Genomic DNA, 19,018 nt, shown 5'->3' with positions numbered 1-19,018 from the left:
ATCTATCATAGAAAGATAGAATCTATCAGTATCTATCATAAAATCATATTATTTATCACAGAATCATAGAAGTTATCATAGAATCTATCAAAGAATCATAGAATATGTCATAGAATCTATCATAAAATACATCATAGAATCATAAAATCCAAGATAGAATCTATCATAGAATCTGTCACAGAATCTATCATACAATCATATTATATATCATAGACTCATAGAATTTATAATAGAATCTATCCTAGAATCCTAGAATCCATCATAAAACCCATCACAGAACCCATCATAGAATCATAGCATCTATCAGAGAACCTATTATAGAATGATAGTATCTGTCATAGAATCTATTATAAAATCATATTATTTATCATAGAATCATACAATTTATAATAGAATCCATCAAAGAATCACAGAATCTGTCAAAGAATCTATCATAAAACCTAACATAGTATGTATCATAGAATCTATGATAGATTCTATTATTTTATGATAGATTCTGTTACAGAATCATAGCATCTGTCATAGAATCTGTCATAGAATCATATCACAGAATCTATCATAGCATCATAAAATCCATCATAGAATCATAGCTTCTATCCTAGAAGCTATCATAGAATGCATCATAGAACCATAGAATCTATCACAGAATCTATGACAGAATCTTTCACAGAATGATAGAATATATAATAGATTCTTTAATAGAATTATAGGATATACCATAGTATCTATGATAGAATCCTATTATTTATGATTGTATCACAGAACGCATCACAGAATCCATCACAGAAAGATAAAACCTATCACTCTATCAATCATAGAATCACGGACTCTATCAATCATAGAATCACGGACTCTATCAATCATAGAATCACGGACTCTATCAATCATAGAATCACGGACTCTATCAATCATAGAATCACGGACTCTATCAATCATAGAATCACGGAACCTATCAGAATCTATCATGGAATCACGGAATCTATCATAGGATCTCTCATAGGATCTGTCATGGAATCATAGAATCTGTCATAGGATCTCTCATAGGATCATAGGATCTGTCAAATGATCTCTCATAGGAACATAGGATCTGTCAAATGATCTGTCATAGAATCATAGGATCTGTCATAGATTCTTTCATAGAATCTCTCACAGAATCATAGAATCTCTCACAGAATCTACCATAGAATCGCAAATTCTATCACAAAATCCATCAGAGGACCCATCACAGAATCACAGAAATTATCATACAATCTATGATAGAATTACAGAACCTAGCACAGAATCAGAACCCAGCACAGAACCCAGCACAGAATCATAGAATCCATCATAGAGTCCATCTCAGAATCTATCCTAGAATCATAAAATCTATCACAGAATCCATCGTAGAATCCATCAGAGAATCATAGAATCTATCATAGAACCATGGAATCCCTCATAAAATCCGTCATAGAATCACAGAATCCATCATAGAATCTATCATAGAATCACAGAACGCATCACAGAATGATAAAATCTATCATAGTATCTACCATAGAACCTACCATAGAACCTACTGTAGAACCACAGAATCTATTGTTAAAATGTAGAATCCATCATAGAATCATAGAATCCGTCATACAATCCATCACAGAATCCTAGAATCTATCAGAGAATTACAGAGTCTATCATAGAGTCTCTCATGGAATCTATCACGGAATCACAGAATCTATCATGGAATCCATCACCTAATCAGAATCTATCATAGTATCTATCATAGAATCATAAAATCTATCAAAGAATCTGTCATAGAATCATAGAATCTATCAAAGAATCTGTCACAGAATCATAGAATCTATCAAAGAATCATAGACTCTATCATCAAATCTATCACAGATTCATATTATCTATCACAGAATTTATCACAGAACCTATCATAGAATCTATCATAGGATCTCTCATAGGATCTGTCATGGAATCATAGGATCTGCCATAGGATCTCTCATAGGATCATAGGATCTGTCAAATGATCTACCATAGAATCTATCATAGAATCCTAGAATCTATCATAGATTCTATGATTCTATGATAAACACTATGATGATTCTAGGATTCTATGATAAACACTATCATAGAATCTATCATGGAATCACGGAATCTGTCATAGGATGTGTCATGGAATCTGTCATAGAACCATAGAATCTGTCATAGATTCTATGACAAATTCTATGATTCTATCATAGAATCACACAATCATAGAATCTATCACAGAATCTACCATAGAATCATGGAATCTATCAGGGAGTCTTATAATCTGTCACAGAATCATGGACTCTATCCCAGCATCATGGAATCTATCCCGGGATCTGTCAGGGATATCCCAGGATCTATCCCAGCATCATGGAATCTATCCCGGGATCCATCCCGGCATCTATCAGGGATATCTTGGCATACATCCCAGAATCTAGAGGATCAAAGAGGATCTGCTCTCTGATCTTGCCCAGTACAGAGATGAGACTGACTGACCTGTGGTTCTAGCTTTTTTTCCTTTTTTGAAAGGTGGGGTTATATTTCCCTGTTCCCAGTCACTGGGAACTTCACTGGAGCTCAGCATCTTCTCAGATACGATACATAGTGGCTTAACAGTTTTATCTGCCAGTTCCCTCAGTACTTTCAGATACATTTCATCAGGTCCCATGGACTTGTCCACCTTTAGGTTCCTTAGATGGTCTCACACCTGATCCTCTCCTACACTTGGCAGTTCTTAATTCTCCCAATCCCCCTTTGCCTTTGTGACTTGGTCAGTGAATCTTCTCTCACTTTTCCTTGTTCATCCTGAGTGATTTTCAATGTCTTTCTTCCCATGCTATGAAAGCCCATTGAGGGCCTACAGTGAAGAGCCAGACAGACATTTAGGGCCTCTTATCCATTATTTTGAAACAGAGAGACCAGAAATATTTCCTAAGATGGGCACGTTGACAGGAAGAGGAAACTGATTCAAGTTTTTTTTTTAAACGACTTATTGTAGATCTTTCTGATCGCAATGATAGATACATCCAGAGATCAAGTTTCACCCAGAAGACTGCAAACAGCAGCAAGCACAGATCCAGCAAAACCCAGTACACTTGGTGCATGACCATCCCTAACTTTACCACTAGTGGGAGCTCTCCTTTGCCAGATGTGCAAACACCATCAGCAAAACTCATACCAGCACGCAGCAGAGCGCAGCTGCACCTGAGTGATAAGCCTCTCACCAGCTTCCAAAACCAAGAGCAGCAAAGCTGAGAAGAGATTCACATCCAGCACCAAGCCACGCACAAAAGGCTTTCTTTGCCAGCAGCTTACCAAAACTTCCAGAGGACCGAGGAAGCAGCTGGGATACCACACAAGCTAGATAACAGAAGAAGAAAGCAAGCCAAATGCTTCAAGTACAACCAACCGTGACTCACACCAGTTAGCAAATACAGCAATTGGTTTATTTTTGTTCTCAACTGAAACAGGATGCAGTAGGTTCATTACTTGCAACCAAGGTACTCTATTTCCAAAGTGAGCTTCCAGGTGCTGACTCGCAGTAAGAAGTCTTCTGGTGTACAGGGTTCGTATCATACAGAGTACACAATAAATTAATATCTACATGCAACATACCTACAAAAGTTACAAGGTAAAAAAATACAGTATTTTCTGTTCATTTTTTTGTTTTAAATTTTTTTCTGTACATTTTTAATTTACATTTTTATTTACATTTTTTGTAAACTTTTTGTATTTTTATAAAACTGCAATCATGTAACAGTTACGAACTTACAGCACTGCTCATATTCTAAAACAACTCTTCCACCTACAAAACGGCCTCTAGCTTCTTTGCTCCTTCATTTCTACTTTGGCACCACCACGCTTCACACCGTTATTCTGAGTTAATTCCGCTTGCTACCTGCCATAGTCTCAGTACAGAGGAGTGCAAGCATACTTCAGTTCATGTGCTTCGTTACAAAGTTCAGGAAAAACCATTACATTAACTACTTCATCAACATCACATTTACCTGATATTACTGCATAATATCGTTTCCTGCACTAACTGCTTTACATAAGCATGCAAACAAGTCTGATTATGACTCAATCAATAACATGAATATACTGAAATCAACTACAAGGGTTAAATATTCAAAGGAATGTAGACTTCAAGATTTACCATGTCAATAAGCCTAGGCTAACAATATGGACTTAACATGTTAACACTAAGATTTTAAACACACTGAAGCATACATCGTGAGTTTCAGTGTAAGTTCATCTGTATTAAAGAAAAATATGAAAGTAAGCCCTGTCACACTTTATGCTACCACTTTTAGTAAAAGCTCTTATTGACTAGAAATCTCTTACCATGCATACTCCTAATTTGAAACAGGGATTCCTCAAGTGTATGAAAAACTAAGCTTCAAATAAAAACTGCTTGAAAAAACTGCTGAAAAGTAGCCCAGCACATGAAGTGTTAAAGCAGTTACAGTATTAAGAAGGCCCATTTGACAGTAAGTCATCACTTCAGCATGGTACTGTGTGCACATCATGCCACTTAACCCACTCAGCCAATTTGATCTCATCACAAAACGCTGCAGAGCAGAGGGGCTCTCACAGGAGGACTGTGCCAAGCCCCTGCCCAGAGCAGCACCAACACTGAGTTCAGAGAAGCTGCTCAGGGTTTTGTCACACTGAAGCCTGAGAACCTCTTAGGACAAAGATCGTGCAGCCCCTCTTAGTCCATTCCCATGCTCGACTGTCCCCCATGGAGCCCAAGTCTTCCATTACTTTAACTGAAAAACCTCCTATTTCAACTTGTGTGTGACATAGCTCTTTCTTACTCCATGAATTTCAGTCAAGGCCATGAAATAATCATCTCAGCAACCTTCTCTCACATACTGAGAGGCTGCTGTTCGACCCTACTCCCCTTCAAAGCCCTCTGTGCCAAGGTGAGTAACCCCATTTCCCCCAGCCTTTCCTCACAGGCCCCGTACCCCAGACCCCCTGACCATCTTGGCAGCTATGTGTCAGACTTGAACAAGCTGGCCCAAAACTGCACACTGCTCCAGGCAAGAACAAACGTCAAGGGAAGAAAAACAAACCTATTTCCCTCAACCCTGAGCCTGTTCAGGCAGCCCAGTATGCTGTCAGCCTGCCGTGCTGCCAGGGAACACCGCTGCTTATGTTTAGCTGCTAAGCATCGGGGCCACCAGGCACAGGACTGCATTTATCCGCATCGACATCAAAACTATACATCAACTTTTGGCTGAACTGGGACCTGAATGGGAGCTGTTTTTTTCCCTTAAAAGTTAGAAAAGCAAAAACAAGGCAGGCATTCAAAGCATTGTTGTACCACAGCAACTCTTGCCTTAACACAGACGGTTTACAGAATACCACCTCCTCTTATTATTGCCGAGACTGTGGTGCATTAAAAAATCTTAACCTACTACAATCAAGACTTAATGCGAAGACTGAGAGTTAAGAGTTTGCCATTTTGTTTTAGTTTTGAGTTCAAAGAAGAAGGTGCCTTCCAGATCACTGGGAGGAGAACTGCTAAGGCTTTCTTCTCCGCTGCTCATATCTTCACAGGAGTCTTCACTGGAAGGAAGAGTAGGAAAGATTTTAAACATAGCACAACACTGTGGAAGAGGTAAAGTATTCCTCAATCCTGTGTTTTCATGCAAACTGCTCTGCTCCTAGCTAACATTTCAGAACTGAACACTCCTCATCACTAGGGCTTAAGTCATAACAAGGTACGGCTTCCTTTTTCCTAATGCCAAAAAAAGTCCTACCAATCAAGACACCAGTGCTCCACATTTCTAGTGTAAACGATTTTTTAAGACTTTGTAAGCCTCCTTTACCATCTACAAAGAACACATCCCACCCCCCAAAGCTGCCTTGTGCTTCTTGAACATCGCAATGACGGTTCCACAGTTTTTCTTCTGCTAAGATGTATTTTTAAGTCCACTAATCTTTTCAAAGGTAACATTTTCTCAAAGGTTACTGAATAAGCCTCATTATTCGGTGTTACCATTAATATTTCCAGAAAATGAGGACCTCCCCCAAGGTAGCTGCCATTTTTACCAACCTTTCACTTTCATTGAAACAGCCACCCTCTGGTATTGTTGGCAACTCAGGAACACTGTAGTAACTGTTCTGTAGATTCTGGGCTGTCCTTCTTGAAACAATCCAAACTAGCTTTTTATGATCAGGCTTGCAACATTCAGGGGAAGAATAATCTGCCAGGCATTTCGAGACCAGTTCCCTCCAGTAAAGGAGGTCACTATCGCTTATCTGGAAAGTGAAAAAACAACTTTATTATATTAGCAGACAGAAAAGATAACTCCTCCCTCCATTTTACCTTAAAGGAAGTGACTTAATGAAACAGTCAAGAGAAATGATATTCCTAACTGTCACACCTTTGTCAAAGTTCTGCTGCTTTTGAAGGTGAACACCTATACACCCCCTAGAAACACCTGTCTGAGTTTGAGGAACAGCTGCCTGTCAGTGGCTGTTAACATTTTCATTGTTTCCACAGGAAAAATGAGAGAGCATTTTTGAGAGCTTTACTTGTGTGAACACAGCACAACAAGACTAACATAAGACAGTGTACGAGGGTCCTACTTGGAGACGTCCTGCTGCCCTTGTGATAACACCATCTTTTAAAGGTAATGTCATACTTTAAGAACTACTTCCACTCCTCAAGAAACTGGATTAGTTCAGGTTGACTACAACAGTGATAAGTCTGTTTTAGACTATCGCTTGCTACAACACGCAGCTAGAAGCTATAAATTTTATGAGAGCTATTTAGACAAAAAGAATAACTTGCCCTGCAGACAGTTTAGTCATACTAGCAGACAGTAGAAGTCTCTAAAACATGCAGCTAGAACTGTAGAAGTTACATCAGCTGCTTGTTAAAACATGTATCTTGTAGGTATTAGATCAGCAATTCTTCTCATTTTATACATTTAACCCACTTTTTAAGCTATAATCCTTTTGTATGTCGGGTAGGTGCCAAGATGTGCCACTGAGGAGAGACTACTCAACCTCACTCTGTACTAAGGAGTGGTTATTTGCATTTGGCATTCTATCAATGGAGCAGCATAAGAATTTCAGACATGCTTAAAGGCCTGTTTCATGGCTTGTCTCAGCTGATGCCAAGCACTACCTGTGCAGACTGCCTGCTGACAGCAGGTGTCCCTTACATGTAACGCTGCACATCATTAGCTGCACCAGCCCCAGCAACTGCAAAAATAACCTACCAAAAATACTTACCTTTGAATGCTTTTGAACACGCAGAAGTATCTCAAACAGCTCAACAGATTTCAAAGTCTGAACTTCAAGAGTGAGAAGGCACAAGGCCAAGACAGATGGCTAGAAGGACAAAAAACACTGCTCAGCATACATGAATCAAAGCCTACTCAGAAGTCAACGAAAAGCTACTTCGACTTACTTTTGCTTTAGAGAAGACTAGACGACAGTTGCAAGCTTTTAGTTGTGCTTCCAATTTGTCGAGATTCAATACTTCTTTCCTGTAAGACACCCAAGAGAAACAGCATTCATGTCAACAAGCATTGACATGTCAGGAAGTAAGACAAAAGGAGCAGCCTCCTCTCTAGCCAACCCCATAATCATTTTAAGGTGCAGCTGAAGAAAAAAGAGGCCTATGCAGACAGCATCAACATGCAACTCACCTTTCTGAGGTATGACAGAGTACAATAGTATGGTACAAGTGCAAGAAAGTTAAGGCAGTAGTAGCTTTAAATTCAAAGTGCAACTTTTCTGAAATTATCTTTTCCATCCGTTTCAGGTCGGACACAGTGCATTTACATTGGCTGATCCGGATAATCTCATGAGCAGATGGAATATTGCATTCTTCTTCAACTACTCGGGCAGCCAGTTGGAAACAACAAACTCCAATGCAGGATAAATGCTTGGGTTTCACCTAAAAGAGGAAACGCAATGAACACTTCCCGCCTGTACATGTGGTGCTTACCAAACAGGGAAAAACAGCTCACCCAGCCTGAGTGACCAGTTTTGAAATATTTACAGTTCAACAGAAAGACTGAACTTATCTCAATTAGACCTGACATCAGTCCACTCATACACCTGACATCAGTCCACTCATACACCTGATGCAATCATGACTAGTTTCATCACTTCAGTTTCACCAAAACGCAGAGCCAATACGGCAGTATCAACCTGTCACTGCCAAGTTGAAGGACACCGAAGTTCAACAGCCGAGCACCCTCTATTGAAGCTGTTCCACACCACTACGCTATGAAAACATGACAAAGCAAGAGCTGCACTACCTCCCTTCTCCAAGTGGCAGTGCTCACTTACTCTTTTAAAGCCCAACCAAATCCGGCCCGAGCTTGTTCTAGGCAGTCCTACCCCTCAACAAGTTGTCCCTATCTCTGCTGTTCTCTGCCATATACCAGAGAAAATGTTTTGTGCAACCCTGAGTCAGGCCGGAGAACTGATCCAACTCTAGACATTAATATTTCTGCCAGCTCAACAATGTGGAACTGATTTAGGTTGCAACTGTCTGCCACAAAGCAGCACAAACACAACACACCCAGAAAACGATCTTTTGGCATTAGTTCCAGCTCAAAACTAAGCTTCTACCACAGTACTTGTATTTAAGTACTGCCACAGTACCTAGAAGTAGTTTTCAAACTTTTTTTTTTATTTAGTTCTTTATTAAATCATACTTGGTCTTTTGCATCTGCCTGGTAAAGGCTACAGACTTATCGTAAATAAAATAAACCATGCTGCTACTTGCCTTTAAAGGTAAGAAGAGGCCATAAAGTAGTAAATGTATCACCACAATATAAGCTAATGTTTCATGCAAGAACTGTACTCTACTTCCAAGCTTGCCTATGAGCACTTTAGCAACATCACTAACTTAAGAACAATAAATAGCCCATTATCTCCCAGATCACAATCTTCCCCCCCCCCCATTTGTCTGGAAAGAAAGTTCACAGGAAACCTGTATATTCCCAGCTGACACTACAGCAGGTCCCCTTTCCCCCCAAATATACCTTCATAAGAGCCAGGAATCTGTCCAAAATGTTAACAGCCAAAACAAACGTTTCAGTTGAAAAACCAAAAAAGTTGGTCAGACTCCAGAGATCTTCCACCTTGGCATTCCTTTGTCTCGGGCACAGAGTATTTTCATTCTGTCGCAAGAAAAGCAGAGTCAAAATTGATTAACAGTGGACTGTCAATACTCCCAAAGCAATCTTACTTAGACTAAAGGGAAACAATTCTTTGTTTTCCTCTCCTTAAATGCTTCCTGTTGCTGTCTTTTAACCTAGGAAGTTTTCAGTCACATACTTGAGACTCAAAAGACACTCACCAGTGCAATATCCAAATTTTTAAGTGCACACTTACCATACGACAATTCTCACCAAGCGTACACACACAGACACTCCTAACCTTAGGGAAACAGGTGACCAAACCCAGCTTATCATCTGTTCTGCCTGACTGCAAATAACTACACAAGTACAAGTTCTGCTTTCAGAACAAGTGGACCAATTTCACAGAGATTATTCCCATCAAATACTAAGGCAACAACAACAAAACTCACAAGAATCTAACACAACATAAGCTTTCCATGAACTCTGTAAGAAACTCGGGTCATTAACATGGCAGTTTTTATGCTCAGTTTTTTTTTTTTTGCTGATAAATACTCCGTGTCTTGTGGTTCATTTTTCCTAGGCTTCGCTAACGAGAAAGTACCCGCTAGCCCTTTGTTAAGTTGCCTACTTACATCCCAGCCTTCCCGAGGTGGGAAGGAGAGCCAGAGGCTCTCTAGGCGCTGCATGACCCAAGGTGCGAGCAGTAACTATCACACCCCCAGACACCGCGTTCGCCCTGCCCGTCTCCCTTTGACAGCACAACGCCTTCAAACAGCAGCAGCTTGAGGACGGCGTCAGAACAAAAGCCCGGAGCCCCTCGGAGAGAAAAGACTCAACTCTCCCCAGCCGAATCCTCCCAGCTCCGAGGTTTCCCCCTGCCCTGCGGGGACAGCCTCCCTTGCCCCCCGGACGCCTCCCCCCGAGCCTCTCCTCACCTCGGCCGCGCTCTCGATGAGGCTGAGCCCCTTCTCGCGGGGCTGGAAGCGCCCCTCCTGCTCCAGCTGCAGGTTCAGCTGCTTGAACAGCCGCAGCGCCTCGCTGCTCATCTTCGCTCCCCCACCCCCGGAGCCGGGGGGCGCCTCAGGGAGGGAAGGAGGCAGGGGAGGAGCCGGCCGCTGCCAGCTCTCACCTCAGGCGCTGCCGAGGGGGCGCCGGGCCCGCCCCCCCCCGCTCGCTTCCCCCGGCGGCGGCGGGCAGCCCGGTTCCCCTCAGCGCTCGGACGCGGGGCGCCTCCCCCCCGGGCCCCGCATCCAGGCAGGGCCGCCCGAGCCCCGCAGCGAGTCACTGCGATGCCCGCGGCACCGCCGCCATCCCGAACCGCCCCCCACGGGCTCCGCCGCCGCCCCACAGTAAAATGGAGGCGGTGCGGCCCCGCCCCCCCCCCGGTTTTGTTCCGAACGCGGAGTGATTCCTGCTAGGTCCGGCCGGCGGGCGTAAAGTAGTCCGCGCCCAGCCGCGCACCCTAGCGGAGCGCTGAAAGGCGTCGGCGCTCAGGACCCACCGCAGCCATCGGGATAAGCACCCGCCTAGCGGGCAGCAGGACAGAACCGCGCTCCTTCTGACGAGCGCTAAGCTCCGGCGGAGGGACACACTGAAGCCTCATCACTCCTTTAAAGGGCCCCGGGACCTTTGTGGCCCCTCGCTCGTTTCAAAAAGTCCGCCCAAAGCCTTCCGCGTCCTGATTGGCCCGCGCTTCCCGGCCGCTGATTGGCCGGCAGCTTTGCTCCCCCCTCCCCTCGCCCCGCCCCGCTCGTTGTGTTGTTTACCGGCCGCGATTGGCCGCCGGGCAAGGGCGGGTCTCTGCCGATTGGCCGGACGAGTTCTGCCTCTGCCCCGCCCACAGCCGCGGGCCTTAGCAACGGCCACAAGGGGGAGGGTGCGCGCGCGGGCGGCGGGGGCGCGCGGCGGTGGCCGCCAACGGACGTTCCCAGTCGGCGGCCCCACAGCGCACGCCGAGCCGCCGTAAATCCTGTACTCCGGTGCCATAAAGCATAGGGCTCGAGTACCTCAGCTCCCCCAAGACCCGCGTCCCCCTCACGCTGTGTCTCACAGGTTCCGGGCCCCTGTCAGGCTTCAAAACGCCCCTGCGGTGCTTTGTGTCAAGGGCCGGGTCTATTTACCAGGTTTATTTATCGTTGTGTGGCTCAGATTTAAGATGCACGCTTCCAAGCCTCTCATAATCGTGGTGCATTTACGTTTAGGGAGAGGACAGCCAATGCATCAACGGCTGGCAATGGCTGATGGCTACCTATCTACCCGCCAGTCACAGGGTGCATCAAAGGACATCCCTGCAGCTTACCAGGGTCGTAACAACAAAATAAAACAGGATTTCACAAAATAAATCATTGCCTGGGGGATTTGTGGAACAGTTTCAGGGCATTCCATGCTCTGACAGCCTATTTCTCTGTGGACAAACGCACAGGAACAAATGTCGTCGGACAAAACCAATGAAACCACGATGACTCGCGATGTGTACACACTGGAGACAGAAATCTGTGGTGGCAACTTGAGCAGATTAGCATTCAGTTTGATCCAGGGAGGCTCCACAGTTTCAACAAACAGAAAATGTTTATTAAATGTCGCTGTCTGGAAAAATAAGCCGCCTTCTCTACAAAACAGTCAGCAATGTTGCTATGCCAATCTCTATTTCTAGGCACAGTTACTGTCTGCTATGCCAGTGATGATGGCCAACAATTTCTTCAAGTATATTTTGATGATGAGCACTATTGGACTCCCACAAACATGCACAATGTCTCCTTGAGATATTCCTGACGGGACGGCGCTCCTGTGGTACCATTGAGAGAGGGAGTTAGGAGAATCTTATCAAGCAGAGATAGAGCGCTGACAGCATTAAACTAGGATGCTACTTAGTGTCTTTGCTAACTGTTGTGCATTGTGCAAATTAACTAAAGCAAGAAGCCTTGGGCCCCTTACCAAGGTCAGTCTCTTAATAAGAGTGTGAGCCTGTCTTAAGAAACTGGCAGAAACTGGTCCTGCGGATGGACAAGAGCCGAGGAGCAACTGAGTCTGCGCAAAGACAAGAGGTCAACTAGCGTTGATGAGGAAGAGTCAGCAACCTTCATCCCCACGACCCCCGACGACCACCACCAGGAGACACTGTGCAAGCACAGATTGGAGGAGCTTATGGAAATGACTTCTTGAACTAATTTTAATGTGAAGCGGGGATAGGTCATGCGTATGTATAGGCGCATTGTGAAACTTCATGCATGTGTAACTCTTTGCTGCATATAACCAAGGCAAGTTGCTGCATCAGGTGTGCACGACTTTGGTGGCACGACCCTCTGTGCTGCCCAGCGCTGAATAATCATACCTACTTTACAATCTTACTAATTGTGGAGTCCGTTTTCCGCAAGTCACCATCATACATCTCTGAGCAGCCCGAGATATAGCACCCCTCCGAGGGTGCTGTAGAATAAATTGGCACGGCAGCTGACAACTTCTGGCTGAAGCCAAGGGATAATAGTAGTTTTAGGATCTGCAATAGCAGCAGTTCTGCTCCCATTTGAACAACAATGCTTACTGTTAGCGGAGCTGGCTTCAAACTGCCTGCTTGCAGCGACGCCATGTATGTGGTGTGTGCAGGCTGAGGCTCTGAGCTGCAGCCTGACACCAAATCCCCTTGGCAGTTGTCTCTTCTTTCCCCCACATTCTGCAGTGTGTCTTGCCCCCACTGAGAAGCAGCATGGATGTTCTCTGTCTGACTGCTGAACTACACCGCGCAGCAGAACATATGTTCCAGTTTACCTAAATGCCAAAAAAGGTTCGTTTGCTAAACACATGGCATGACAACTAAAAATACTAATTTGGCCATCTACTTGCATTCTCTTTACTAATTTAAACTTAACAGAGCACTCTGCAAAATGATCATTCGTATCTCCTGTAATTGGAGGGGGGGAAATCTGTTATATGCTCAACTGTGCTTTTGTGCAGCTTGGCATCAGATGGGTGCATTTTCTGTGCTAGGAGATGAGGATACCTGCACCTCTTTCCTTCTCCAAAATTAACTGAGCTGTTGCAAAGAGCTAAGCTGGCCTGAAAAACAACAACAACAACAACAACAAAACACAAAGAAAACAGAAGGATCCTTAGTTTAAGCAATGTACTCATCAGCATCTTATTTGGGATTATTAATAGGGAAACTCAGTCTGCTCCCTGTGCTGTCTGGACCTGGCACTACAGTCAAGTGTTGCAGGCAAAGGAGGAGTCACGGTAAGGTCTAGAAATATAATCTGTATTTTTTTTTCCTGTGCAAGGAACAGCTAATTTTCTTTCAATGCGCCATTTAATTGTGATTAAGGGAAGGGGGGGCGGGTAGATAAATGTTTCCAGTATCATGAGAAAACACAATTTATCTATTCTGTGACATGCTGTGCTTTACAGAATAGCAGTTCCTTCCTGACATTCTTTGGGAACCTAAAGATACAGTAAATGAAAAGTTTCAAACTCCTCAGCTACAGATGCTATAGCACTCATTAGGTAGAAACGGTGATGCTAGCCTTGGATGGAGGACTCTTGATTTAGGCTGCACTGGAAGGCTGGTGTGAAATCAACAGAAGAAGGAATTAAACCTGGAGTAAAAACCATCTGAAATCTTTAGGGATCCTAATAAAAGTGAGGATTTATACCAAAGCCTTAACTTAAAAGCTTTGCATTCCGTAAGACAAATTTTAAACTGAACAAGGAAATATTTATTGTTTGTTTGTTGTGATGTGAGACTTTTCAATGCCATCAAATGGCATTAGTAATACCTTACAAAGGTAATATTTTATCTAGTCTTGCTAAACCATCTTCCAGTACAGCTTGGCAAAATGTGCCCTGGCAGGTCTGCACAGCAATTCATCGAGAATAGTTATGGATGGCTAACAGCTGTGTGAGGACTAGCAGATGATATCAGAGATGTTAATTGGGCCTTGTGGCATGAGCACTTCCAAACTGAAATAGGATTACAAACCTTCATGATTAAGGGACACGCGGTAATTAACACTCCAGACACATGGACTCACAGCTCAGCAATTGGTCACCTAGGTAAGAACAATAAGGGTCACTTGGAACAATAGTTTTATTTGAACCACTTAAACAAAGAGCTTCACATGCTTTACAGCCACTAATTAATCTAACTGCCCTATTGCAATCCCATTATACTGGTATGGAGGTTAGTGGCAACAGGAAAGCAGCAGAAGTGCTAAAAACTGGGAGGCAGAAGGCACTGGAGTCACGACTACTTCTCTCTCTAAGACCAAACTGCTGCTATATGATCATTAGGGACTTAGCCTAATTCAAGGGGAAAAAAACATGTGTCCGCTTTGGCCAACACCCATTTTTTCTGCAATGATGCAGGAGACAACAGCTCATGCTGAACTAGCATTTTATTCAAGGATGATTCAAGCTCTTTTAAGAATATGGGTAAAGTATCAAACATCAGGAGAGCCTGCATCAAATGAGATTAGCCCTAGAATCTTTCCCCCCTTTAGAGGCATCATATATATATATATATAAAAAAACAAACTCCATTTTAATTACATGGGGTGATTTGACATTTGTGTGACTTGTTTAACTGAGGGGAGGAAAAGCAGGTGGTGCTTTAAGCAAATAAAATACCCTCAGTGTGTACACTTTTATACATAAAGGCTTTGTGTGTGTGCGTGTGCCCAAAATATTTTTCCGACTCTTGTTTGTAGAAACACTGGGACCAGTCCCTGGTGATAAAAGCTTTCAAAACTGAACCCTTTTCATAGGCTTCTCCTCACTAGGCCCGTTGTAAAGGAACAAGTCTGGGAGATAAAATGATGCATAAGTCTCCTGGAATTTAAAATTTGCCCACCCGCCAGCCCCTACAGGAGAGTGCCACTCGATCCTCTAGTAGCCATAGGAGTCAATGTCCCCACCGGTACAGCTCCTGCCTTCAGTACAGAGGTGTGTAATTTCACACATGTCGCCTTGCGCTAATGGAAGTCGGTCAGGTTCAGAATTCACAAATAAATGAATTTATTCGGATTTATTATGTGCTTCCTAAATGAAGGAAGGGGAGCGAGGCTTGCCGACCAAGGATGAATGCAAATATGAGGTTGGTGCTGAGGAAAAGGTTCTCTGGCAACATGAACTCATCTGGAGACGAGCAATGACAGTGCATGTATGCCCGAGTGACCCCACCCTGAGTTCAAAATAGCTGTTGAAATTAGGAAGGGAGGGTGCAGAAAAAAGAAACCCAGCTTGTTTGCTCGCAAGAAGGGAGCTATACTTAGCAGAAAATATTTTGAGCAGACAAGAACCAAACACAAACCAATGGAGACATAATCAATTTAGGACAGACTGTTAAGTTTTTAGAGATTGGGATTTTGTTTTACTGCTACAACATATGGCAGGACAGTGCAGAAATAACATCTAACAGTATTAATGGCTGGATGAGAAGAATTTCCACAAGAGGAGGAAGCTTACCACCAAGGGAAACGCAAGTTAGTCTACACAAGAACATTTATAATAGCATAGCTATGTTGTTTAGGTGCAATCACTTTGTTTTGCAAAGGTCAGGTTTACCTATTTTTTTGATGTGTGTCCTGAAACGCTTTTCCTGCACATCCGGAGAGTAAACCTGGAGGCGCCGCTTGTTTGTTTGGACCTTTCCTAAGCTGCAAGGCCTGCCCCGCGTGGCTGACTGCAGGGCACCTTCAGCAAAGCAGCTTGCATTTCTGGGACAGGCCAAAGGCAAAGAACCCTGGTTGTACGCAGGGCTGGTTGTATGTACCCTAGGACTCCAACTTTCTGTATGTAGACAGAAAGCATTTATCATTTGTTTATATATTACAGACATTCACGCACACATAAAGTTATGGATGCATTTAAGCTGGTATACAGCTGCCATGTGCTGATACTGCATACTTTGTTTTCTGAAAAAAAGCTACTGTACTTACACCGTATATAAGTACTCCTATACCAGCACAGCTGCACTGAAGTTCTGGGACAAGAGGAAGTGCTCCAGTGTAACTTAAATCACAAAACCTCCCAATACAAACAATGCCTGAGTAATATGCAGTGCTACAGCTCACAACCAAGGCACTACAGCTCACAAGCAAGGCGGCGGTGGCAGACCTTTAGAGATAATGAAATGTTAATGTGAAACACTGAAGATGACTACTTTGGACCTCCATTTTCACTCCATTTTTTCCCTGACTTCCAAGACAAGGTTACTGAAAGAGAGAGATTGAAAAGCCCATGAGAAAACAGGTCTTTGCTAGAAAATGTTTGTATTCCCTGTATGGTAGCTGGCATAACCCTTGCAAAACACAGCGAAAATCTGAATTGCTTGTAACTGGTGCCTAGTGCTAAAATCTTGATTCGTGAAGAAAACCCAAGCCCTCATTGATGACTTTCACTGATGCAAAAGGATTTTGTTTCAGCAACAACATCACGGATAGATAGGGCCTTAGGTATTCTTTCACGGCTCTGAGCATGGCAGTGTGTGGTATGCTGGTAACCACAGAAATCTATCATCCCTAATGCTGACAGAGCGCTAGGAAATGGCTGGAGAGACAGCGAAGCTAGTCATCGAGCCTGATTCTCTCTGCCTGTGCTTTCGTGAAGACATCTCTCTATGCAGGGTTGAAAAGCTCTATACTGGTGTTAAGGAGCTAACTGCCAACCTCACAAGCACAGTGTCCAACGCAACCTACTTCTGCAATGTTATCAAAACTCATTTCCTGGGCCTCGAAAACAGCTCTGACACAAGAAGAGGAAGGTGGAACTGCACCCACACACAAGTGCAAACCCTCACGTAAAGGTGCAAAGAGGAAGGCACTTGTCGATGACTTCACCCACTGTCACGAAGGCAGTATTTGCAGTTTTGCTGCTCCCAGGTTGTTGTTGCCCCACCTTGTTCAAATTCCACTCTCTGTGCAGCAACAGAAAGGAAGGAACCAGGAGAGACTCCAAAACTGTGACTTATTTCATTGCTTACCCAGTTAGTAAAATTATTATTCATGATTCCTGTGCTGGGGGAGTTAGGCGAGCTTTTCATTAGGCCCCTTGCAATTCCTTTGTGAGTCGGCTCAGTCTCACTGATTTCCATTACTGCCATTGTCAGAAATCTATATTGCATCTACAGGTCTATTAAAATATTGCTTCCTGTCTTTTTTAGATAATAATATCAAAAGCATACATCAATTTCCTGCAGGAAAACATTGCAGGGAGCATTTGTAACGGCAACTGAAGATGCAGACCTGAATCTGATCCCGCTGACATTGCTGTGCAGCGAGGGTAATCTTTTAGGAGCAAACAATTACACCAAATGCCTGAGCAACGTGCTTCAGTGCTTTTATGGCAATAATTTGCCTTCAGTGCAAGTTAAATTGGCTGAAAGGAAGCTGTATGTTTCAATAACCTTGTGCTTGTCTAAGCATGACCAGGTAACTAGCAGTTTGCTTAAAGGTCTCTTTTAATAACGATTTGTAACTGGAAGGTGCGTTTCCTTCACTGTATATTTTTGTCACTTATTTCAAGTGGGTTCTTTTATTTAATCGGCAAGATAATTCTAGGCAATGTTGTACTTACGGCTTTTTAAAGTTTTTTGTTTTTTTTTAGAAAGGTAATTGTGCATAATTTCAGAAGGCATTTTCAAAATCACATGGATTCCGCTTAAAAGGAATTTAAATGATTCATTAAAAGTTAAGCCAAGAAAAAAAAAAGAGCAGTCACCTTGCCGGCTGTACAACTGGGCAGCTGTTGAGTAAAATGACTTGCTAGGAGGCATTCAGTTTGAGGACTAGGAACGGATATTTTAAATTTATTTACAGATTTAGCATGGTGCAAATCCATTTTTTATAATTTGGATTAAAGATGAGATGAAAGACCCCTTGCACAAAGTGTCCACAAAGCACTAGGAAGATATTTCCATCTTGATTTCTATTTTTTAATGATGCAATGCAGGTATCATGAGAGAAAATAGGTAAAACAGCGAAGTGTACAGGTTCTGTAACATGGAGCTCACACAAGGCTACTGGGAGATGACACGGTGAGTCACGTATTGCAACTGACACCTCATCGTCTCTTTGCAGGAGCCCTGGCTCAGTAACAGTGACAAATTTCTGGCTACTGGATATCTCGTCTGGTTTCTCATCGTCCCACACTCTGCTGTGTTTCTGAAGGCATTCCCCATTTCTCACACACTTGCTTTTCAAAGATCATCCGGTCTGAGTTCTTGAATACAACAGGCCATTAGAATTCACTTAAGCACATCTTCTAATGACCCAGGCTTAATTTGAAGGCCTAAAGAGATGAAAAAATCCCTTAATTAACTAATGTGCTCTAAACAAAATACTTCTCATAGTCCTTCCAGAGGGTTTCTTAAATATACCTTATTGTATGTCTTTGGCTAGAACTGAATTCTTCGGGGCGATGTCTTTTATGCTTTGCATAGGGACAAGCATTAACCGTAAACAACACATCATGTCAACCTGGATATTCTCCCCTTTATCAGACTATGCAAACACAGACTGTCAGAGATTATCAAAGTCAGAAGCTTTTTTCAAGGCTAAGCGTAAAAAATGTCACGCCTCAAGGCTAGTGGATTGGTTATTCTTACTCAGATAACTAGCACTTGGAGTTCTGGAGGTGTCACAGAGTCTGCTGATCTTGCTCTTTACTGCCTGTGCCAGCAATGAAACACTGGATTTTTTTGCCCCTCTGTTTCCAAACCACTACTGCCTTTATTCATTTCATGTTCATTGGTGCAGAATGTCCTTTTTGTATCTCCAAACAATAATTTATACTTTGTTCCACAAGATCAATTGCTCTGTGCCAGTGTGAACAGAGATGTACAAATGCACAGTACCACAGATGTTTTCCAAGTAACAGCTGCAGGAACATTTCCAGCATAG

At 43.1% G+C, this 19,018-nt stretch overlaps 1 protein-coding gene and 1 long non-coding RNA gene across 3 annotated transcripts in view; one reads left to right on the top strand and one right to left on the bottom strand.

Moving 5' to 3' along the window:
• The window catches only part of LOC308193986, a 318,815-nt gene that overhangs the window by 73,369 nt on the left and 226,428 nt on the right, over positions 1–19,018 (top strand). The window lies entirely within an intron of this gene.
• Positions 3,431–10,755, bottom strand: CCNG2 (cyclin G2). Of its 2 annotated transcripts, none has more exons than XM_080589258.1 (7): positions 10,064–10,755; positions 9,030–9,167; positions 7,680–7,930; positions 7,439–7,517; positions 7,261–7,359; positions 6,074–6,279; positions 3,431–5,624 (listed from the first exon to the last, which is right to left on the bottom strand). In XM_080589258.1, exons 1-7 carry the CDS (start codon positions 10,172–10,174, stop codon positions 5,561–5,563), a joined length of 948 nt encoding a protein of 315 aa, XP_080445384.1. In that variant the 5' UTR covers positions 10,175–10,755; the 3' UTR covers positions 3,431–5,560. The 2 variants fall into 2 exon arrangements, with proteins under 2 accessions (XP_080445384.1, XP_080445383.1); XM_080589257.1 differs by having other exon boundaries at positions 3,431–5,583; positions 10,064–10,494.

The sequence above is a fragment of the Anser brachyrhynchus genome (genome assembly GCF_964034855.1).
Source record: "Anser brachyrhynchus genome assembly, chromosome: 4".
NCBI lineage: Eukaryota > Metazoa > Chordata > Aves > Anseriformes > Anatidae > Anser > Anser brachyrhynchus.
Note: the sequence above shows the minus strand (reverse complement) of the source record. Positions and strands in the feature narration are given on the sequence as shown.

Bases quoted from the DNA above. Each gene is read 5' to 3' on its own strand.
- CCNG2 (XM_080589257.1), bottom strand. From the start codon at position 10,174: ATGAGCAGCGAGGCGCTGCGGCTGTTCAAGCAGCTGAACCTGCAGCTG. The intron at 7,518-7,679 runs GTGAGTTGCATG...GGTGTCTTACAG, and splicing joins CTCTGTCATACCTCAGAAAG to GAAAGAAGTATTGAATCTCG. The intron at 5,584-6,073 runs GTTGGTAAAAAT...TCTTCCTTCCAG, and splicing joins TGTTTCAATGAAAGTGAAAG to TGAAGACTCCTGTGAAGATA.